The sequence below is a fragment of the Leptonychotes weddellii genome, chromosome 4 (genome assembly GCF_054177405.1).
Source record: "Leptonychotes weddellii isolate Sample4059 chromosome 4, ASM5417740v2, whole genome shotgun sequence".
NCBI lineage: Eukaryota > Metazoa > Chordata > Mammalia > Carnivora > Phocidae > Leptonychotes > Leptonychotes weddellii.
In genome coordinates this window covers 26,584,127-26,607,620 of record NC_138372.1, presented here as the reverse complement: position 1 = coordinate 26,607,620, position 23,494 = coordinate 26,584,127, and the positions used below count along the sequence as shown (strand labels likewise).

The window sequence follows — 23,494 nt, the reverse complement described above, 5'->3', positions numbered from 1 at the left end:
GATTCTTGATAGGGAAACTGAGGTTTCTCGAGGCTCTCAGACCCTGTTCTGACCCCCAAGATGCCTGGAGCTGCGGCTGCGTGGAATCCCCAGGGTGCGGGGCGTGGGGAGGGGAGGAGGCAAGGGCAGAGGGTCTGCGCCGGGGTCCAGAGGACTTGTGCGGTTGCGGGTCCCGCGCTCCAAGCGCAGCGCCCCAGCTGCGGGCAAGGGCTTGCGGGAGGGGGCTAGGGACTCCCGGGCCTGGCACTCCAGTCCGTTTTTTGCTGCGGATCCCGGCAAGGGGGGCCGGCTCGGGGGGTGGGACTGCAAAGGGGGGGATTCCCTCCCTCGTGCGAGCGGAGGACTGGCCCCTCTCCGGGCTGGGAGCTCGGGCAGAGCGGAGGCGCGACGGAGAGCCCCAGCACGGGGCGGAGAGCGGGGAGCGGACCGCCGGAGTGGGGCATTGCGGAGAGTGAGGGCCGGACCGAGCCGCCCCAAAGGACCGATGCGCCGGGTGGGGCGCTGGCCCCGGAGGGCGTGAGCCGCCCGCAGATTGAGCAACTTAGGAACGCGCGGGCGGAGCGCGGGCGAGCCGGGCGCCCAGGACAGTCCTGCGGCAGGCGGGTGAGCCGGCCGCGCCCTCGCCCCTCCCGGGCCTGCCCCCGCCGCGGCTGGCAGCGCGGAGGTGAGTGCCCCCTGACCTGCTCCGTCCACCTCCCTAGCGCCCCCTTTCCCGGGACCTGGGGTGCCGGGGCCCTCCCGTCGGGGCTCGGCTGAGCTGAGTGCCGTTGGGCGGGGGGCAAGGGGGCGACAGCGAGGGGAAGGGGACTTCTGGCTGCTGTCCGGTCAGAGGGTGGGAGAGGGCACCTCCTGCAGCCTCTCCTGCTACTCCTTGCCGCCTCCACCCCCGTCATCCCTCAAGCCAATGGGCAGCCCCCTCCCGGTTGCTGCCTCAGGTTCCCCTCAACCCCGCAGCCCCCTGTGATCGTCCTCACTCTGAATCTGATCTCATCCGACTCTGAATCTGAAACTGATCGAAACTGATCGTTCTGGATTCCCCAAGCCACTCAGTCCTATTCGCCCCCCCTCCCCAGTCCAGAAGCTCTTGATCCCTGGTGCCATCGCCTCGAATTCCCCTGAGTCCCATGGCCCCTGGTTCTTCCCATCTCAGTCCCGCAGCCCCGGTCCGGGTCCGACGTGGCAGGCTGCGAGCACGACCGCCCCCAGTGTGCTGCGAGGTGGCGCGACTCACTGGCCCTCAGGTCGGGCGCTGAGGGACGGATGGTACTGCTTGGTTGGGGAGAGGTGGGGGGCTGTGTTCGCCCCGGGCTCAGAGGAGGGCAAAGACGGATTCTGGGTGCGGGTGGTTGGGGGCAGGGGCTTTCTTGTGAAACTGGCCTCTTGGATTTGGAGAATTCTCTTGGATTTGGGGGGACAGTGAGAGGGACTTCAGGCCCGCCTCCCCTCCCCCTGCACCTGCTGGGCCTCTCCGGGACAGTGGGGAGGGAAGAAGAATTTGCGCGCATGGGGCAGAGATGGAGGGACGTGAAGGAGCCTTTCCTGGCTGCCCTCGGTGTTGGAGGGGTGGGGGGCGGCCCCAGCACCTGGCTTGGCTCTGGCCGACACGCTAATCCCGACAGGTCGGGCAGGCACGCACTTGGTCCCGCCCCCAGCCCAGCAATACTTCTGCCCCCGCCCGCCAGCCCGCTCCGCGGCCCGAAACTCCCCACCCGCAGCCGGGCCCGGCGGGGGGGGGGGGGTGATGAGAAATTATCGGGATGGTTTACATTTTTGGGTCTGTATCCGGCCCTGGACGGAGTACCAATTTATCCTGATAGTGTTACAGGCAAGAAGGTGAAAGTTACTGCAACCCTGTGGGGGTTAGCGAGTCCCCACCCTCAGCTCCACCCCCAGCTGTGTTCCCCTCGGCAGCCTGTGTCCTCCCCTCCCCAGACCACCTAGCCTGTGCACGGCCTCCCGCCCCAGCTTTGCCTCTGCCGCCAGTTCCTTCCCCACCTCCGTGGTCAGCTCCCTGTCCCCTGCCCCGCCCTCCAGACACCCAGTCCTGAGCAACAAACCCCACTCGCTGGTCACTGGACTAGGTTTGTCACCCCAAGACTCTTAACCTCTCAGTGCCAATAAAATAGGAATATTCTACCTCCTTCTTAGAGTTATGCTGAGTAAATGAGGGCCTGCCTAACACATGGCAGGTGGTGCAGGCACCTCATGAATGTAAGCCCTTCACCCTGAACCTGGCAGAGACAAAATGATGCCTGAGACCGTGATTACTAGCAGCAGTTCCCACTGCTGGCTCTGTCTGCCCAGGGTAGTCTGTGTGTGTGCCCACCGCCCTTGTATGGGGGGTGGGGTGGGGCAGGGACTAGCTGCGGGGAGATGGATGCAGGGACCTGTGATCTTCTGGGGCTTGGTACCGCAGCGTCCTTAGTCTGAGACCTGTCCAGCTTTTAAAATCGGATTTCACATCAAATTCTGAATTTTCAACTTCTCTTTAAAAAAAGAAAATCAGAAGGTCTGACAATATTAAATCATTATTTCTGCCTATCGACAGGGCACTGGAGTTGAATAGCACATGCTCCCTTTAGATGGGACATTTGCCCTCCAGTGCACCCCCTCCACAGCTAGCTAGCTGCCCTCCTATTTGTTGCTTATACTCCCGGCATAAGGAACACTTAGCTCCTTTTCAGGGTTGATTCTATATGTATATACTTTTTAAAGTGCTGGAATCTCTTCCCATCCAGTGGTAGGTGAGCGAGGCCAGTGTTGGTGATATTCCGATCTGGATCCTCCTGTCCATTTGTCAGCTGAGATCACGGTTCCATAGTGATTCACGTGGGAGTGGGCCAGAAGATCTTCACGGGCAAGGACCGGATAAGCATGGCAAAAGGAAGGCTGAATGCTAAGACGGAGGAGGATTGAGGGGGATAGAGGTGAAGTAGAGGGAGGGCGAGGAAGGGAGCTGACAATTTGTTGAGCGCCCAGCCTGGTGTGCCAGGCACCGAGCCGGGCAGGCACAGGAGAGGCAAAGATCTTTTCTGCCCCTAGGATCCCATTGATACTGATCACACCGTGAGACCAAATTCTCAGAGTCCCCGGATTTAACACCAGGTTTGTCTGATGCGGCCTTCTCCTCCAGTGTTTGTCCAGTGTCAGGACTTATGGCGCCCTGAGAGTGTATCTGCCAGGAGTCCTCAGACCTCAGTTTCACAAATGCCTCGATTAAATGTTAACCCTGCGATAGTGAGTGATCACACTGGGGTAAATGCAAATATGGAAATTGCATAACAGTGCTCAGTATTAAGGTCCGTATCCAGATGATACCAAAGCAAAGCAAAACACCTGTGTTGCTTTTTAGATGACCATTGGCATGTAGACACAGAATTGTGTCTTCTTGGTCATAGAAAATACAATTATTAGTGAGTCCTCCCGATGTGCCAGGTGCCATTCTAAGCAGTTTCATGTATTAGCTCATTTAAAGTATAAAAAACCACCACCCGCCCGCAGATAAGGAAACCGAGGCTCGGACCAGCTAAGCAACTAGCCTGCGGTAACAGCTAATACATAGCATTGCCCACATTGAAAGCCAAGCACTCTGCTTCCTCCCTTAACCATCATGCTCTACAGCCAGCCTCTGGCTAAAGACCCCAGTTTGATAAACTCAGCTGGAAGACCAACCCACCACAATTTGCAGGTGAGGGAAGTGTGTGGTGGGCGCTGGGGAGGAGGAAGGCTCCCGCAGCTCATGCAGGGAGTACTGGAGGGGCATGCAGAGGCTGGTGTTTGGGGGTGGCTGGGGGCGTCCCCACCCCGGCTCAGCTCTGGCTGCAGAGCCAGGTGGGACCCGTCAGCCTCGTGTAAACACTTCTCACAGGGGCAGCTTAACCACTTGAGTGTGACTGGCCTTCAAAGCTGGTGGGAGAGGCCGAGGAGGGAAGTGCTGAACTCCCTTGAGGGATAATGATTTATCTCCCATGCAGGTGGGCTCCCTGGGGCCTCCCCCAGAGGCCAAGGGGAAAGGGGTTGGGACAGGGTGGGAGGGGCACTGCCACTCCAGCATTTCAGATTTCTCCTTACTAAGCCAAAACTCAGCCAACTCTGAGAGCAAGCCTGTGAAACCGGCATCTTTATCCCCATTTTATAGATGAAGAAACTGACGTTCCGAGCGGCTGAGTGACTTGTCCAGAGGCATCTAGCTAGTGGGTGGGATGGCGATGCTTCCCTGGCATCTTCAAAGCTTCCTGAAGGCTGGCTGGTTCCTCCTGTCCCTGGGCAAGCGTGGGTGGGTCTGCAGCCAAGTGTGCGGGGCCACGCTTTCGAGCAGGCCTCGGCTGGGAGAATGTGCGGGAGTGTGTGATCCCGAGTGTGCAGTGCGGTGTTCGGGGCCCGGACTCCCAGGTCGGGCTCCAGACACATTGCACTGGGGAGGGACCGGCTCCCCCTGCCCCCATCACCCGGCCATCGGGTCCAGAGACCTGGCTCTCGCTGGGCCGGGGGATTATCCCCATTCTCTGTGTCTCTGGCCAGGGCGGGCATCACTGCCTCTTTTATCCTCGCACAAAGGCCAGGCCCGCAGGGCCTGCTGTGTCAGAGTTTCTGTGGCCGGGGGAAGCCTTACTTCCTTTTCTCCCGCCAAGCCCAGAGGGCCACGCAGAGTCTGCCAGCTTGTCGGGGGCCACTGCTCTAGTTTCACAGGTGAAAGGCACAGGGGTGACTCAGCACAGGGAAGAGAGGGCTGAGGGGTCACTCACAGAAGGGCAGAGAGAGCTCCTCTTCAAGACACAGGCTATTACTGCAGCATGAGGTCTGGAGGGTAGATCTAAAGAAGCACTTCCAATTAGAGCTGGCCAATATTGGGCAGGGGTGGGGCCAGCTGGTTTCCAGGGATCCACAGATTGGATGTGAGTGTCTACCATATTCCAGCTGTGTGGGTAGCCGGCTCTAGTCCCAGGTTAGGGGATTCTGCAAAATTCCTAGGAAAAGGAGCAGATTTCTTCTACAGGGGGGCCAGGTGGGTAACTTGTCATATTCAACCATGCTGAGTTCCTCACAGTCTTCAGGGCAGGGGACCACATGGGAGGGTAGGAGGCATAAGTTGGGGGAACCCCATGGTTCCCCAGAATTAACCTTTCTTTCTTCTCCCCCAACAGGTTGGTTTTTGGAGGTGTCCCTGCTGAAGTGACAAAGAGTTCTCCCATGTGACACACCCTGAGGTGCCTTTGGGGAAAGCTCTCTGGACCTCCCAATGGGCTGATGAAGAAGTGGGCTCCCCACACCCTCTCTGTCCCCAACTAAGATTATGGTGGATTTGGGATACGGCCCAGGCCTGGGCCTCGTGCTGCTGACCCAGCCCCGCAGGCATTAGCAAGAGCCCTGTGTTGTCCACCCCCCCAGAGACCACCCCTCCTACCAGGGGCCTGGAGCTGGCAAGTGACTATGCGGCTTGGGCTGTGTGTGGTGGCCCTGGTTCTGAGCTGGATGCATCTCGCTGCCGGCAGCCGGGGGATCAAGGGGAAGAGGCAGAGGCGGAGTGAGTAATGGAGCGGGGCTGGACCACCCCTGGCCTTGGGAGCGGGAGGGGGCCGCCTGGGGACTAGAGGGTCATCGGTGGTTTCATTCTGTGATGACCATTGCAGATTCTACTTTGTCTATTACAACTGCGTAGATTACTCAATAGATGATCCTGTTTGTGGATTATCCGGTGTGTGGATTAATTGGTTGAGATTACCCACTCTGTAGATTACCCACTTTGTCTATTTTCCCCTTTGTAGACTCTGCTTTCTAGATTAACCCCTCTCTTGTGAGGATCCAGTGTGTGGATTATGCCCTTTGACATAACACCAGCTTTGTGTGGTATCCATGGAGATGTGTCCCCCTGCTGCTGTGGCCCCAGCCCCAGGGTGTTTGGCCCCCTCCTCACGGATAGGAGTTCACGGCTCTTTTCTTTGGGTCTTGGCTGAAGTGCAGCCCCCGGTAACCCCTTGGGGAAAGCTTGGGCAATAGCTTTCCCTGCCAAGATCACGGGGGCAGAGACAGCAGAGTAGGGAGGCTCGTGAGACTGTCCACTCCTGTGGTTTTTAACTGCGCGGTAGGATTCAGGGAACTGTGCTGGGGGCAGAAGGGGAGGCAGTGGGAAGGAGTCTGGCCCCACTGCCCATCCAACCAGAGTGCCTCACTCTTTCCTGTTTTCAGCAAGATTTCATGTGAGATGTCACTGGAAGGAGGGGTTCTCACAGTTTAAAAAAAAAAAATTCTCTTATTGTACAGATAGGCCTAAGGACACCCTGTCGATACTGGAACCCAATTCCCGTGAGTCCCGTCTTCCTAAAAACGACCTTGATGGTGCTCACGATTAACCTGTCCCCACAGAATCCCATCCCAGGCAGCCCTGAGAGCCCTGGGGCCTCAGCCAGGCTCCTGTGATGGGGATGGGGGATCCGTACCTGCCCAGTACGGATGGGAGTGGCCACTCCGGGGCTAGGGAGTGGGAGGGGGCCTCTGGTACAGATCCCAAGGCCTCTCTCCCTTTCAGCGTCCCCCATCAGGGATGTCACGCTCCTCTGACGTGCAGCACGAGCACCTCTTGCTTCACTCTGAGGCCTTCAGACTGAGGCCCACCCGGAAAGGTCAAAAGGCAGCGGAGTTTTGTTGGGTCTTGACCGACAGGGCCAAGGCCAGAACCCAGCCCAGGGAGAGAAGCTCAGAGAATTGGTGAAGCTGAAAATCCCTGGCTTAACACACAATTAGAGACGGTTAGGTTTAATCAGCAGCGAGGCCTTGATTTTCCTCCCTGCTCATCTGTTGCGGCCGGTATTTTGGACTCCACGGGCCCGATGCAGTTTAGTGGTCTGTAAGCAGTCTCCTCTGTTTCCAAGAGGAGAGAGAGAGAGAGAGCACGCGACCGAACGAGAGGGGCCACTCATGCTCGTGCTACGCACACTAGCGGTCACACTTCCACTCACAGGCAGAGCCACACACCCCCCTCCCTAAGCCAGGGGTCGAAGATCGGGGTTCAAGTCTGTTGTACTGAAAACAGCAACAACAGAGGACTGGCCTGAGCATCGGAAAGACCCGGTCCCCTCAACAGCCAGGCGACGGCAGCAGTTTGACGGGTCCACTTATGAGGCAGCCCCCGGTCACAGCCCCGGCAGTGGGAACCCTGTTCTTATTACCAAGTGGTGTGAGTGAAAAACGTCCCTGATAGTGACATGTGAGGGTGGGGAAAGACTCGGGGTGCAGTGAGGACCCAGAGAGGGATGAGGGTAGATGTTGCTGGATGATGCTTGTTGAATAGAAACCATAAAGCTGCCAGGGTCATTGTAAAGGGATATATTAAAGCCTATGGGAGATTTTATTTCTGTGTATAAATTGGTTGGGAACCCTTTATAAAATATCAAGCTCTGTCTAGACTTCGGGATGCATGTCATTGTTATATGAACCATGTGGCCCTAGGGTTTCCAGGGAGTGGGGAGGGAAGAAGGAGGCCCATGATGCGGTGTGTGGCTCCTCAGACCTTGCAGCCACGGGGTGGGGGGCAGGGGGCAGTGGGGAGCTAGCATGCGGAGGTAGGCTGGCTGTGCAGATGAGCGTCAGGTCTGTCCACTCTGTCTGCCATCTGGAACTGCAAGTCGGTAGGACTGTCAGAAGACACCAGATAGAACTCTGATCACGAGGCATACACCAGTTTTGAGTCCAGAAATGGCTGATCTCAGGCCTGGGTGATGGTCTCCCTGCACGGAGGGGGTGAAATTGAGCAAAGCACTCTTTAGCTGTGAGTTAGGAACCCTGGCGGAACGACTTCCTCCTCTCCCATTCACTGAGGACCCATCCCCTCCCCGAGCCCCCTCTTCACTCACTCAGCCTCTTGTCTCCTCGCTGGCCCTCACCTGCTCTCCTGAATGTTTTCCTGCCTGGGATTTCCTGCTCCTCAGGGTGCCCACCTTTATTCACTACTCCTTGCATTGAGTACTCCTTCCCCTTACTGAGACCCTTCTCCTATGTGATTCCTGGGCCCCTTACTCAAGTCCTGCCCCCATGAAGCCCTCATTCCTTCACTGAAGCCCGACTCCCCCATCTGACCCCATCCAGACTTTGTGGGGAAGTGAGATCAGGGTAGACTTCCTGGAGGAGGTGACATTAGTTCTGAGGAGTTCGTCAGGCTCAGGAGGTGGCAGAGAATGTTCCGGGCAGAAGGACCAACTTGAGCAAAGGCACAGAGGTGTGCAATAGCGTGATGTGTCCAGACAAACAAAAATAGTTCTATATAGCTGAGGGGTAGTGTTGAGAGATGAGGCGGATAGGATCAGCTCATGGAAGCTTTTTAGGCCAGGTGGAGAAGTTAATAAGACCAGTTGGGTCTCAATTCTGCTGGTGATAGGGAGGCATGGATGGACTCTAGGCAGGGGTGTTTTGGTTTTAGGAACATCAATTTGCAAGCGTTTTACACAAGAATGGATGAAGGAGCCTAAGAAGCCCCAGGGGAATGGAGGGGAGCACAGCCTTGCCTTCCTGGTCTGGCGAAGTGGGCTACATTGAGGCCTTGGGGGAGGTGGAGCAGAGCTGTGTGAGCGGGTTTTGTGAAGAGGTTGGGAAGCAGGCTCCAGGACCTCTCCGAGGGCCCTCCACTTCACCCAGCCCACCCAGCCTCCACAGCGAGGTTACAGCCCTACAAGGCTGCCTCCCCTGCGCACCTCCCTCCATCACAGGCATAGGAACCTTGCATGTGGTGAATCTGGCCATGCCCTTCTGAGGTCCCCTTCCCTGCCAGTAGCATAAAGCCCTATTTTCCATTCTGTGAATGCACTAGGATGTTCAGTGCCCCAGAGCCTTTGCACAGGCTGTTCCTCCTGTGTGGCACACCCTCTTCACCTCGCCGGCTGGGTAAGGGAGTGCCTTCCATTACTCATCCACTTACATGGTGTGAGCCAGTCCTGCTTTCCGCATCCCTGGGTGGGCCTTTGTTTATACCTCAGCTCTAGCTCTAGGTCCCCAGCTCCTAGCACTTCTGGGAAAGTGTTAGGTGTGCAGTAAATGTCTATGGAATGAATGAGCGTCAGTTTTTCCCTTTGAATCATTATGCACCCCCCAATGCCCACCATCTTCCTTGGTCTCCATTTCCCACACACAGAGCTCCCTCCCTGTGGCTGTCTAGCACCGCACTGCCCATGCATCTGTATCACTAAGCTGAGAACACCCTTGGGTTCCTATCCTTCTTGACCAGCATCCCTTTCCTCATTGAACTGACCCCTGCCCATCACTGAACCCCTCTTCTCCTTGATAAGCTCTCCTTCCTCTTCCTGAGCCCCCAAACTTCATAGAACTCAATTCCCTTTGTCCCTTTCTCAAGCCCCAAGGCCAGTCTTACCACCTGAGCTCTGCACTGCGACTCTCCTGTATCCTTGGGTCTTCACTCCATCAGTTCACCCAGCCTCGGAGTCTCAGAGGCTCATGATCACAGCCCCTGCTCCCAGCTGCTCTCCCCTCTCTGTTCCTATGTTCTCCGATTCTCTCTGGCCCTCTCCTCCCTTTACCTCCACCTCCACCCCTCCCACTCACTTCCCATCCCCCACTCCACCAGAACTGCTCCTCTTGGGGTCAGCCAGTCGGTCACCTCCCCGTGCCAGCCGTGGTCTCCCCCCAGCTGTCCCTGCACATCTCCCCCTTTGCAACTTGGTTCCTGTGCCCACTCTCCCTCAGCGACCCCCCCACCCCAGGATTCCTTCTCAGATTCTCTCTGAGCCCCTCCTCCTTGCTGACCTGTTGAGTGGGTGTTGACCCACTGCTCAGCCTCTGCCTCAGGATGACTCCCACTCACATGATTTAACCACTGATGACCATGGTTTCCACAGATGGATCCCTGGGTTCTCTCCCCTGCTCCATAGCTGATTTCTTGAATGAGATGGCTCTCCTTCCTCTACTCCTCGACCACTGCCCTCTGCCCCCATCAGGGGTGCTATTGCTGCCTCCTTGCCTGACACCTCAGCAGCATTGGCATGGCGACCCCTCTCTGCCCTGCCCAGTGCTCTCTGCTCTTGGCTTTCATATTCACTGTGCTTTTGAGTGGCCTTTCTTTTTTCTGCCCTTCCCTTAAATTCCTGGTTCCTTTGCTCACTCTCTCGACCCACTGTCCTTTCTGTCTCATGGACCCCCATGCCTTTATGACTGTTTTCATGTTAAGGACTCCCCATTGCAGTCTCCAGGCAAAATGTTTCTCTTGAGTTCCAGACCCACAGGTTCAACTGCCTAATAGACACCTTCCCCTAGATGTCCCACAGGAGCCACAACCTCAACACATCTAAAACCTGACTACTCATCATTCCTCCACCCAAACGTGCTCCTCCTGTGGTCCCCTTTCGGTGAAGGGCCAAGGGCCACCCTGTCAAACAAGCCCAACACCTTGGAGTCACCCTCAGCTTGCTCATTCCCCAGCCCTCAGTCTCAGGTCCAGCCTACCACCTGGTTTTATTGATTCTCCCACCTGAGTATCTCACCTGTGTAAACTCCTCTGCAACTTCTCAGTTCAGCCCTGTCTCTTCGAGCTTGAGGCGTCTTCTTGCCTTCAGACTTGCCATCCCTGCAACCCATTCTCCATATCACAGAGTGATCCTGACCATGTCTCTGATTTTATTTTTTTATTTTTTTTATTATTTTTTTTTTAATTTATTTTTTGAGAGAGAGAGAATGAGAGACAGAGAGCGTGAGAGGGAGGAGGGTCAGAGGGAGAAGCAGACTCCCTGCCGAGCAGGGAGCCCAACGCGGGACTCAATCCCGGGACTCCAGGATCATGACCTGAGCCGAAGGCAGTCGCTTAACCAACTGAGCCACCCAGGCGCCCCATGTCTCTGATTTTAAAGCCCCCAGTAATTCTTCACTGCCTTCACAATGTCCAAACTCCTTTGTACAGAGTCAAGACCCTTCCTCATCTTGGTCTGCCTCCCTCTCCAGCTTCACGTTTAACCACTCCCTCCATGCTCCCCCCCCATGTTGGTTTCAGACCCCTAGTGCTCCGCGCTTTCTCTTGCTTTGTCACTGAGAGATCTGAAGAGAAATGCACACAGAGATGAGTTGTTGGTTGAATGGGAGGTGGGCAGCAGGATTCTGAGAAGGCCTTTTGCAAATCTGTCCTTAATAAAAGTGACAAGGATGGAATCCATAAGCATGGGAACATAGCTATCTGGCTGGCAAATGGGATGCCGGGATCAGTTCAGTTATTGAAACCAAGGCAAGAATAGAGGGAACATTCATTTCTTTTTTTTTTTTTTTAAGATTTTTTTAAACATTTTTATTTATTTGACAGAGAGAGAGATAGCGAGAGCAGGAACACAAGCAGGCGGAGTGGGAGAGGGAGAAGCAGGCTTCCCGCTGAGCAGGCAGCCCGATGCGGGGCTCGATCCCAGGACCCTGGGATCATGACCTGAGCCGAAGGCAGACGCTTAACGACTGAGCCACCCAGGTGCCCCACTTTAAAAAAAAAAAAATAAAAGATTTTTTAAATTTTCATTTGGGAGCATTCATTTGAACAATGAATTCAGTAAAAACCTTGAATAATAGAGGATATAGTAGCTTTGAAGTAGAAGCAGTACCTAAAATCTACAGTAACTTATTAATTTGTAATACAGCCAAATAAGGGCCCAAAGTGGAAAATTAAACCCAAGGGCTCCCTCATAACGTCAAATGCAACATTTGAGTATTTTTGTTCTTAGAAGAACTAAACCAAGAACAACATTAATTCTTAAATGTATTGATTAATTAACATTGGCTCTATACAAATCAATTCTATATTAAAAAAAAAATCAGTCTACCTGTACTTCTGGCCTCCACATCACCTCGTGTGGTCCTGCCCTTGGCCTTCCTAAACTTTGTTCCCTCTGCCTGGCATACATGCTGGCTGGAATGCCTCGTTCAAGTCATTTAACTTCTCCACGTCCTCCTCTGTAAAAACGAGGTTTACAAACTAACAATCGCGCCTGCTTCGTGGATTGTAAGGATTAAGTAAGTGAATGCGTGAGGAGCCCTGAGAACAGAGTAAGCGCACCACATTTAGGAGTTAGCAGCCACTACTATGGTCCTGGTGGTCGTTATATGGCTGTTTGTTCCTGACCCTTCCCCTTCTGCTCACCTTCTTAACTCTTGCTCATTCCTGTTCTGAAATCAGCGATCACTCCTGCAGCAGGTGCTTCTCCCAGGGCCCGCCAGAGAGGACATCCTCACGTCCGTTTCCAGTGGTGGGAAAGGAGGCACACGAGACACTGTGTTTTGCCCCGGGGCACAGGTCCAGCCTGAGCCCGGGGTCCACTATGCTGCGTGATCTCCTGCTATCTGTTCTGATCCCCCCTGGCGCTCTGCTCCCAGCCTGCATCTCCAGCTCCTTGCTTCATGCTTGCTCCTAAGTGGCTCATAAACCTCTCTTTGTGATACCTTCTCCACTTGCTTCTCTTCCCGTGGGATGGACCTTGTTTAGTGACCGGCCCCACTGTTCCACCACCTACCCTAGCACTCACCCCAGGCTCCTCCCTCCTGTTGGTCTCCTTTGCCAGTTTCTCTTAAATCTTCTTCTGTCCATCTCCAGCTGAGCAGAATTTTGTTTAAGATGTTTCTCATCTTTCTCACCTGGATGATCTGGTCAGCTTCCTTCCAAATGGTCCTTCAGTCTCTGGGCTCCATCCAGGCTGCCAGAGGAACCTTCCAACGTGTAAATGAGCCCAGCTCCCACACCTTGGCCGATAGCTTTCAACTATCTAAAAAGTATTCATAAAATAAATAAATAAATAAAAATAGCCAGTAGTCAGAACGTTCCCAAGAAAAACGCTGCAAAACAAGGGTTCTTTGGCCAAAATATTTGGGAAATAAAACTTCCTCTGTCCCCCTTTTAGGGAGTCAGTTTGCACAGGAGTGTAATAAGGGTTGAAGAAGCCCTGCGGTAAAGAATCCTATTTAGACCGGTTGGACCCAGTGGTTCTGTCTTCCCTGACGTAGTGGCCTTTCCTCCACAGCCTCTGATGAACATCTAGGGGAAAGTGTGTTCCAGGAATGCTCTTTGGGAAATGCTGCCTGGCAGGATCAAGTTCAGGTTCCTTAGCATGATTGCCTTTCACCATTCCCCTCCCCACCCCTGCTGCACCCCAAATCACCTGCAGTTCCCTTTGGGTTCTTTTCTACCTCTGTGGGCCTGCTCCTAGAAGGACCCTCATCTCTACTTTGTGATGGACAAATCTCTACTAATTCTTCAAGAGTTGGCCCAAAGGTCACCTTCTTCATGACTCCTTCCCCTCTCTTCTTTTTGGGTTCACTATTGCTAGGCCTTGCGGCTGTCAGCATTTGCCTGTTTGCAGGTCTGTCACCACTGAAAGATCAGTTTGGAGTGGTCAGGCGAGCCTCCCTCCATGTCCCTAGCACTCACCTGGCACAGGGTACTTGGGAGGGGCGCGGGGAGTATTGGTTAAACAAGTGGCATCAAAGGGTTGAGACCCCGTGCTAGGGCTGGAGATCACACTGCCTCAAAAGATGGCCAGTGTTTCCCAACCTCAGCATCATTGACATTTTGAGCCAGACAACTTGTTGTGGCCCCACCCCCACCCCATGCATTGTAGGATGTTTAGCAGCATCCCCGGCCTGTCTCCCCTAGATGCCAGCAACAACCCCCTCCCCAGTGTGACAATCAGATATGTCTCTAGACTTTGCCAAATACCCCCTGGGGAGCAAAATCGTGTCTGGTTGAGACCACTGTTCCAGACCTAAGCTATTCCAGTTGTTTTCCTGTCTCTGAGCAGACGATCTTTTTCTCAGACAGTTTAACCTGTTGTCCTTCTTGACCTTAAAACTTTCTCATGGATAAAAAATCCCCTCCTTCCACACCAGAGGCTGAGCTTTTCTTCCTCTGGGGAGGGACAGAGTAGGTTCCAGGAAAAGTGCAGCTTCAGTAGCTCCTTGGGAAATGGCAGAGGCAGCCTGGAGAGTGAGCCCATGTTGTGCCTGGAGCTGGGGAGACATCTGGCGGGGGGGGCTCTTGCTTCGGGCATCTGTGCCAATTCTCCTGGGAGATGATGCTGGGAGGTTTGTCAAGCAGCTTTTTGAGGAGCTGTCATCCTGGCCTGTACTTTCTGAACAGCACATTCGTTGTGTACGAAGAAACTCCAGTCTCCTCACTTCCCACCCTTGTGGGAGCCTGAGAAAGAGGGAGGTTTCTCCTACAGCCGCCTTCTTACCCCTGTTCTACCCTTTCAGTCAGTGCAGAGGGGAGCCAGGCCTGTGCCAAAGGTTGTGAGCTCTGCTCTGAGGTCAACGGCTGCCTCAAGTGCTCGCCCAAGCTGTTCATCCTGCTGGAGAGGAACGACATTCGCCAGGTGGGCGTCTGCTTGCCTTCCTGCCCACCTGGATACTTCGATGCCCGCAACCCCGACATGAACAAGTGCATCAGTGAGTGTGGGGAAGGCTGGAGAAGGCTCTGGACACTGGGGGAGGGTGCTTTGAATTGTTGGGGGCAGGGAAGAGGAGTAGAGGGGACACAGAGGAGGGGAGATGAGGCTCCTGATTCAAGTATCCAGCTGCCAGCCCCACATCTCAGAGAGTCCATCCACCTTTCCAGCTCCACGAGTCCATATCAGAACCGTATCTCCCTCCTCTAAACCTGCACTCCGGCGGTGTCCTGGGCCACTCATGTCATCGACCTGAGAGCCAGCCTGTCATTCATGTCCTCTCCCATCCATCTAATGACCAAACCGTGCCTGCTGCCTTTCCTTTCCATCCTCACGGCTATAGTCTCTCCTGGACCATCGCAGTAGCCTGCTTCTCTGTCCTCCAGCACTCATCCGGTTCCCTTGAGCCCTCCCTCCACGCTGCAGCCAGAAAGATGCTTCTGAAACATGTGTCCTGTCCCATCACACTTCTGCTTGAAAACCAGCCCAGCTCCACGGACTGCAGGGAAATCCGAGCCCCTGTCAGCCTGTCCACTCCCCGCCCCCACTCCTGTGCCCAGGTCTTCTTGCTGGCTGGGCTTGGCTCTCCCACAGCAGCTGCAGTTCCACGTGCTCTAAGGCACGTGCTGTCCCACCTCTGTTCAGGCTCACTGTGACCTACTAGGGGACAGGCAGGAACCTACTCCGGTGAACAATGCCGGTGCCCCTCCCGTTTGCTCAGAGCCTTGGAGATTAGAACGCATTTCCAGATCACATATCAGCTGAGTCTCACAACAGCCTTTGGAGGGAGATGGGACCTAAGTGACAGGAGCGCTTTTGGGGGGCTGACAACAGTGAGGCTGGCAGGGGAAATGGCTGACCCGAGATCGGCCTTGGGTTCTAATCTCTACTCTGCTTCTTTCTCGTTGGATAACTTCAGGTGTGTTGCAGCCTCTCAAAACCTCATCTCTAAGATGAGAGTGCTAGTTTTCACCCCCTAGGGCTGTCGCCAGGGGCATATGGAAAGCCCTTAGTGTCTGGCTCACCACACACGGTAGTGGCTGTCCTTACCGTATGTCACCTGCAACCAGACCCAGGGCCCTGAGCAAGAGAGGAGGGAGGGGGCGAGACGAAGAAGCCACGGAGCCCAGGAGGCACAGAGGAGGGGTCTGGTGCGGTAGGGTGGGAAGCTTTTGAGGATAGAAGGGGGACCCTGGGGCTGCCCTCTTGGTCCTCAGGGTATTTGGGGTAGGAATTCCTGGCTGTGTCAGCTCCTGTGAAACTGGCAGCCCAAGCCTCAGGTGCCAGAGACTGGGAGGAAGTCAGCCCTGCCCACGGTCTGGGAAGGGAGAGGTTGTGAAAGACTCTGCCTGCTCCCAGCTGGGGCCCTGGGACCCTCCCTCCCCCAACTTCCCCAGAGGAGGGAGAGATGGCCGGAGGGGATCAGGGAGGGACCCAGGAGTCCAACCAAGGTCATTCCTGGAACTGGGCCTTGCAGAGGGAGAGGAATTTGCCCTGGGATCTCTCCTCCCCGCTCCAAGCAGATTTTTTTCTCAGGGCAGGAGGGGAACCAGGGTTTGGGGTGTTGTGGACACCCAGCAATGGGGAGAGGAAACCACACAGCCATGAGTGGGGGTCATTGCATCCCTCAGTTCAACTCTGATTAGGTGGCCCTCTGGGGTGCCATGACATGCCGGGACCCTTCTCTCTCACTGCCCACGAACCCCAGAGGGTCCCGCCCTCCTCCTCTGAAACCAGCTCGCTTGGGCCTCACCTTGGTTCCAGGGCCTGGGATTGGGTTTGGGGTGGTGCTAGCTGACCGGCCCCGCCAGCCCCAAAGAGTGGCCACTTTGGCTTCCTCTGCCCACCCTGTCCTTGCCTTCCCTCCCTCCCAGGACTCTCCCGTGGTCATGGCAGGTCCAGGCCAGGGTCCTGCCCTTGGGGGGAGGTGCCCTCAGGTGGGGGACTTTGGGAACAGGGGATGAGCCAGAGGCCCCCAATCTGGCCCTCTCCTCAGAGTGCAAGATTGAGCACTGTGAGGCCTGCTTCAGCCACAACTTCTGCACCAAGTGTAAGGAGAACTTGTACCTGCACAAGGGCCGCTGCTATCCGGCCTGTCCCGAGGGCTCAGCGGCCGCCAACGGCACCATGGAGTGCAGCAGTCCTGGTGAGTTTGTGGGGGGGCTGGGGGGTGGAGGCAGGGGAGGGACAGGGAGAGCCTGCTTACCTCCCACCCGCACCCCCTCCCCCGACCACCCTGTGGGGTTCGTCCCAGGGCTTTTCTGCCCTCTGGACTGAAGATGCCTCCAGCCTCAGGCTCAGGCAGAGAGCGGGTGGGAAGGGCTCCCCTGGGGCATTCTGGGGTACCCAGGGGTGACCCCCTCCTCCCCTTCTTTCTCCCCCTCTTCCCTCCCTTCCCGCCAGCACAATGTGAAATGAGCGAGTGGTCCTTGTGGGGGCAATGCTCCAAGAAGAAGAGGCTCTGTGGCTTCCGGAGGGGCTCCGAGGAGCGGACTCGAAGGGTGCTCCATGCCCCTGGTGGGGACCACGCCGTCTGCTCCGACACCAAGGAGACCCGCAGGTGCACAGTGCGGAGGATGCCCTGTCCCGAGGGTGAGCTGCGGCCTCTGCCTCCCCGGGGCTGGGAGTCAGGGACAGCCATGGAGGTCTGACCACTTCTGCCTGGGGAAAGGGCCGCAGGCCAGGGCCAGATGGGAATCCCCAACTCAAGATGCCATGCTGGGGAAACCAGTGCTGGGTGTTGGCAGAGAGCAGTCCCCAGAACTGTGTGGTGGGAGTTGGAAGCTTTAGTGTCTGTGTCCTCCAATTGCCCCATTTCCTCTGAACCGGCAGAGGTTGGCATTGGAAGGACCCTCAGAGGTCAGATGGGGCTGCAGAGGGGGGTGCTAAGACCCAGGGAGGTGTAGTGATGTGACCAAGGCCACATAGCCTGTAGTTGGCAATGATGCAGCAGCTACCCCCAGAGGCAGTGGAGTGGGGCAGAGGAGCTGGGCGCTGTCCTGCTTGTCCTGAGTGCTGTGCCAAACATCTTAGCCCGTTGGGGTCCAAGATCTGAGGAAACACAAGGAAGAGGAGGGTGTCTGGTTCACCGAGGGATGGGGGGGCGAAAGGCTCCTGGGACCCCCGTCTCCATACCCATGTTGCAGGGTCCCCTGAAGTGGCCGGTAGTCAGAAGAGGCTTTGAGGGGGATCCCCACTGCCAAAAGGCAGTGACTTCAACCCCCCCCCCGCCCAGCTTCCTCCCCACTCCCCTCCTAGAGCCCTGGGCCATGCCTGGGGCCTCCTTACTTGCTGCAGGACATCCTTTGTTGACTCTTCCTGCTGTTGGGATTGCAGGACAGAAGAGGAGGAAAGGGGGCCGGGGGGAGAACGCCAACAGGAACCTGAGCAGGAAGGAGAGCAAGGAGGTGGGTGCCGGCGCTCGGAGACGCAAGGGCCAGCAACAGCCGCAGCACCAAGGGACAGTGGGGCCGGTCACGCCTGCGGGGCCCACCTAGGGACATTCGTCACCTCCAGGCCCTCACAGAAAGAGTCCAGCGCTGCTCTGTGTGATGGAAGCTTTACCGAACTGGAGCGCTGGGGGCAAAGTGTGCACACACTCTCCATACATATATGGACACACAGACACACACACAGGGCTCATGTCCAAACATGCAACCAACATACATGCGCGCGCGCACACACACACACACACACACACAATCAAGGCCATTGGAAGACACTTCTCTCTCGGACATCACCGCATGAACAGGGTGGGGAGGTGGAGGGGTCACCTTTGCCTGGCAGAGGGCCCAGTGGAACAGACTTGGTTTGAGATGCTCCTAAGGGATATGTCAGAGGGACCCTTTCCCAGCGTCCAAGCCCAAACAGAGTGGAGCCTTCTGGAGGAGCCGATAGGATCTGCCCAGTGTGGCAGACAGGAACCAAAGCTTGAGGACTGTTCAGCATTTCCAGCTGTGTGACTTTATCATTGGAGAGTATTGTTTCACACCCATGATCCGTATCAGGGCTGCCCCGACTCTGAAAACTGCTTACAGGTTTATTTCAAATTAAAAACAAAACCAAATGACAACGGTAGCCACGGGCATCACATTCCTTCACAGGGTGCAGGAATTCGTGGGGTATGTGGGAGCAAGACGGGACAGGGCTGAATTTTGAGAGACTCCCCCCCAGTGGCCTCCTGGACAGAGGGTCCAGGGCAGGAAAAAAACTTCGAGGATACTCTGAGGGTGATACCCAGCTTCTCTACAGCCTTGTTACTCAGAGTGTGGTCTGTGGACCAGCATCCATGTTCTCACCGGGCAGCTTGTTAGAAGGGAGAGTCTCAGGTCCCATCCCAGACCTGATGAACCAGAGTCTGCATTATAACGAGGTCCCGGGTGACGGGCACGCACATTCAAGTTTAAGAAGCTCTGCTCCGATCACCTCTACGGATAGAACAAAGGTCCTGGCCAGCTTGCCACAAGAGGGATTCTGGTCCACTATAAAGGAAGACTTCCCAACTGGGAGCGGTAGAATCTGAATCCTAGAACACTATAGGGGCACCCTAGGGGGAGGGGGTGCTCAGGCTCTCTGGGACGGTTGGGGACCGTTGGATCCAAAGGCAGGACAGCGGACAGCATGACCTCCTGTGGCATCTGAAGTGTCCACTGGCAACCATACGCGCGCCAGGCCCTGGACTGAGGGGTTTCTTGGGGGAGCCAGGCATGGGCCTTGCTCTCCTGGAATAAGAAGTTGATAGGGGTGACAGGCATGAACCAAGGGATCATTCCAATAAATGTGTAATTACAAATGGGTGGGGTTAAGGCCAGGCAACCACTGGCACATACACAGAGCTATGAAAGTGAATAAAAGTGAATAAAAATAAGACTTTATCTCAGGGAAGCTTTTCAGAGGAGGTGGTATTTGAGCCAAGCTCTGAAGGATGAGTAGGAGTTAAGACAAAGAGAAGGAATGGTATTCTAGACCAGTGCTGTCTGCTAGAAATACCAGACGAGCCACTTATGTAATTTAAAATTTTTCTAGTAGCCACATTTAACGAGTAAAAAGCAACAGGTGAAGTTAATTTTAATTATAGCTTTTATTACACCAAATATATGCTAAAATGCTATCTTTTTAACGTAATCAATATAAAAATTATTAACAACATCTTTTACATTCTTTTTTTTTTTTCAAACTAAGTCTTCAACAATTCTCTGTATTTTTACACCTCACAGCATACCTTAATTTGGACACTATAAATTTTCACCAGAAATACTTGACTTGTATTTAGATTTCATAAAAATTGAAAAGTAGACTCACATCCTGAATTCCTGCTTCAGGAATAGTTAACAGTTTTCCAAAGATTGAATTGACTATGTTTTAAATTTTTAATTTAATAATTAAAATTAGGTAATATTAACGATTCAGTTCTTTGGTTGTACCAGCTGTGTTTCAAGTGCTCGCTAGCTACACGTGGCTAGTGGCTACTGTGTTGGACAGCAGAGTTCTGTATAGACGGCATTGCACATGCAAATGTCCTGTGGCAGAAAGGAGCATGGTGTTCAAGGAACTGAAAGAAGGCCCAATATAGCTGGAAGGCCTGGAGGGCAAGTGAGATAAGATGATTCTAGAAAGGTCTCCTGTGGTTGGGTCTTTATTCTCAGAGCCAGAGGAAGCTGCTAAAGGGTTTTAAGCAGCCAGCCAAGATGACCAGATTTGTATTTGGCAAAGATCCTGGTGGCTGTAGTGTATAAGACAGACTGGAGGGAAGCTGCATGGGGGGCTATTGCTGTCATACAGGTGAGAGGTGTCGGAAACACGGACTAGGGTGGAAACGGAGAGAAGTGGATAAAGTGACAAGGCATTTGGAGAATAAAGTTGGCAGAGTTTGGTGATAAACTGGATGTGGAAGAGGGAAGAAAGGGAGAGGAGGTGTCAAGGACAAAGTCCCCATTTCTGGCTCGAACACCCCCAGGGTGATGGTTCAGTGTTCTGAGATGGGGAACCGGTCAGGAAGGCCAGATTGGGAGGACAAGGTTTTGATCACGTTAAGTGCGAGGTGTCTTTGAAACATCCTGGTGACCACGGCGAGTAGATGGTGTGTAGACACAAATGCAGGTCTAGTGTGCGCAGGGCATGTCGGAGCTGGAGCATGAACTGGTGTAGAGAAGGTAATTGAGGGTTTGGAAGAGGTCGCATAAAAAGAGAGCTGGGGACTCAACTGTGTGGGCTTCCAGGTACAAAGATCAGATAATGGGGATCAGTCGGCCGAGAAGGCAGAGAAGGAGCAGAGGAGAGGGAGCCAGGGAGTCCGCAAGCCGTAGAGAGGTCACAAGGACCTAAGGTGCTGAGGGACCAAGTAAACGAGAACTGGAAATTGACCGTTGGACTTATAACACGTGTGCCGATAGTAACCTCAGCAGGAGCCATTCAGAGCGGGCATGGGGGCAGAAATCAGTACAGAAAATTCCTTCGGGAAGTTGAGCAGAGAAAAGGGGAAAAGCCTGACAGGGGCTGGAAAGAGAGATGGAGGTAGAGAGAGTCCTTTTTTTCTTTTCTTTTTTTTTTTAAGGTGGGAAAGACTTGAAAATATTTAAAACCCACTGGGAAGTGTCCAGTTCAGAGAAAGAGGTTGATCCACAGGAGAACAAAGGGGAAATCAGTGGTGGAAGGCTCCCAGCGGAGGGACAGCTAGACGGGAGCCTGGAGAGGCTGGTGCAGGTGAGGGAAGGATGGAGGTTTGGAAGGTGGGGGATCTCAGGTGCGTGCACTTGACCCTCTGTGGGGCTCTTCCCACCCGTACCAGAGAGCCCCCTCACTGCAGGCCAGGATTTGGAGCCTGAGCTGCAGCCTGGGGATCCGGCTGCCCACTGCCTCCTCTCCCTGACCCTGGCGCTATCTTTGTCATCTCTCTGGTCATCTGTCTTCATCTCCGGTTTTGGTCTCTACCCCTGCCCCTCCCTGTTTCTCTGACTCTGTCCTCCTCTGTCCCTCTTTCCATCACTGTGTCTTTCTCTTTTCCCGCCTCAGCCTCTGATTCTAGTCTCTCTGTTCTTCTGCCTCTCTTCTAGGCATCAACCCTCAGCCCTTCTGTGTCTTGGCTGCCTCTGGCCCTGGCGTGTCCTAATCTCCCAGATCCCCTAGGTCCTCAATACTCAAAGTGTGGCCATAGATCAGCAACCTCAGAGCCTAAGAGTGCAAAATCTCACTCCCCTCCTCGACCTAAAGACTCTGAATCTGCCTTAGATCCCCAAGTCATTCACATGCATATTAAGTGTTTGAGAAGCATTGCCTTAAGCTTTCCTTTAAAACAACATCAAAGCAAAAATCAGAATCTTAGAACTGGGAATGATCCGAATCCTCCTGAATCTCCTGTGTCACCTTGGTGATACTCTAAGGCATTCAGCTTCTCTGCATCACCTCCTCGAGCCTCCTAAAGTTGCTCCTGAAGCTCTAGGCCACTAAGGAAGGGAACATAACGTGGGCTTCTGTGGGTCCTGAGCTTCCATGCCTGCAGAATTACTGGTGGGAGGGAAGTCTCCTGACACCAATGCGCTGGGTGCTTCCCAGTGGGACTCTAGTCCCTCCTTGAAAAGTTAGCCCACCTGGACCTGTCTCGCCCCTGTCTGTCTCTTCTTAACCTTTCAAGACTAAGAATGGTTTTTTGAGCTGGTGGCAGGGTGTGGGTTTCACGATGGGGTTCAGTTACCTGCGCACAGCCCCAGAAGCAACACACCTGAGGCTGGAGACCATAAAGATTGACCAGAAGTCACACCAGGTGAGTTTCAGAGTGAGCAGGTGCTGGAGAGAGGGAGTCCTGGCGAGATTCCTAACCCTACTCCCGGGTTTAGACAAACACAGCACCTGATTCGTATGTGGCTGTTATGTGCCCACGTTGTCATTTGGGAAGTGTTAGCTTTGCCTCTCGATGGGGTCTCGACGGGGTTGCAGATCTGTCCCGACTAAGACATTTCTGGCCACCTTAGCCAGTGCCAGCTCTGGTATGTTTCAGACCAAGTCTCTAGAGAATGGATTTGTTTTCCACTTCAGTATTTTGAGTGATGGAGTTGTTTTCTGGATTTATTTTTTTAAGTGGTTTTTCCCCTCTCTGGTTTGTTTGGTTTGGTTTGGTTTAGAAGGAATGAGAGAGAATTTAGGAAAAAGGGTCAGCTTCCTGGGCCCCATTCAAGCCTTTGACCCAGGGCCAGTCACTGAGGTGATGCCTTTGTGCCCCAACTTCTCCAGCTGTGGTCCGGACCAGACTAAGTGGACAGCAGGTGAAAACCCCGGTGAAAGTGGTAAGGAAGGGGAAAAGCAACCAGAGAGTGCAAGTTCCATTTTGGAGGATTAAAGAGATTCACTGCAAAGGGGTTGGAGCACTGTCTGGCTAGTAAAAGTGAGCAGGAACAAAAGCCTTGTTCTAGGGGAGTAGAGGAGATCTAAAGATTAGATGCCCCCAGGGTTGCTGAGGCCGAGCATACCAGAGCTGGGTGCACCTGCTTTGGTGTGGTGTACCTCCTGGCTCTCCCAAGGGAAAGAACTGACATGGGGTGAAGAATAAACAGGTTTTGGCTGGAGGCTTGGTGGAGGCTCCTTCAGCATCACAGAGACCCTGGACGAGCAGCCGCGGATGGGGATGGTGGGAGAGCTACGAAACTGGGACCCCCTTTCTCTGGCCCCTTCAGCCTGCCAGGTCGGTGGTGAGAAGGATTAGAGACCCAGGCCAGTGGCTAGAGAAGGTCGCTTGGGTCCTACCCTAGAGCCTTCCAGAACTTAAGTAGGAAATTGCGAAACAGAGCTACATTTTGAAAGAGAAAGTATGTGAAATATGGCTCCTCCCTCGCCTGTTCGCTCTCCCGGAGCTTGGTGCAGGGAGGTGGGTGAGATGGATTCCTGGCTAGACTCAGGCGGGTGTGGGAAAGAGGGCAGAGCCAAGCCCCCAAGGGCCCCTCAGGCCAGGCCACACCAGCGGCCAGCCTTTGATTATTGATTATTGTGATTGGGATGTACTTTTACCATCTGTTGAGCATCAGCCTGGCCCATGGAGAAGGCCAGTTCCTTCCTCTGGCTAAAAAGGCTGGCTTCTGAGGGCTCCCTCTGCAATC

The 23,494-nt window shown here is 54.5% G+C and overlaps 1 protein-coding gene across 2 annotated transcripts; it reads left to right on the top strand.

Moving 5' to 3' along the window:
- Positions 1 to 345: 345 nt before the first annotated feature.
- RSPO1 (R-spondin 1) lies at positions 346 to 23,177 on the top strand. 2 transcript variants are annotated; one of them, XM_081818116.1, is made up of 6 exons: positions 346 to 664; positions 5,145 to 5,524; positions 14,218 to 14,409; positions 16,405 to 16,554; positions 16,812 to 17,000; positions 17,745 to 23,177. In XM_081818116.1, exons 2-6 carry the CDS (start codon positions 5,431 to 5,433, stop codon positions 17,903 to 17,905), a joined length of 786 nt encoding a protein of 261 aa, XP_081674242.1. In that variant the 5' UTR covers positions 346 to 664; positions 5,145 to 5,430; the 3' UTR covers positions 17,906 to 23,177. The 2 variants fall into 2 exon arrangements, with proteins under 2 accessions (XP_081674242.1, XP_081674243.1); XM_081818117.1 differs by lacking the exon at positions 346 to 664 and adding an exon at positions 1,177 to 1,241.
- The last annotated feature ends 317 nt before the right edge of the window (positions 23,178 to 23,494 follow it).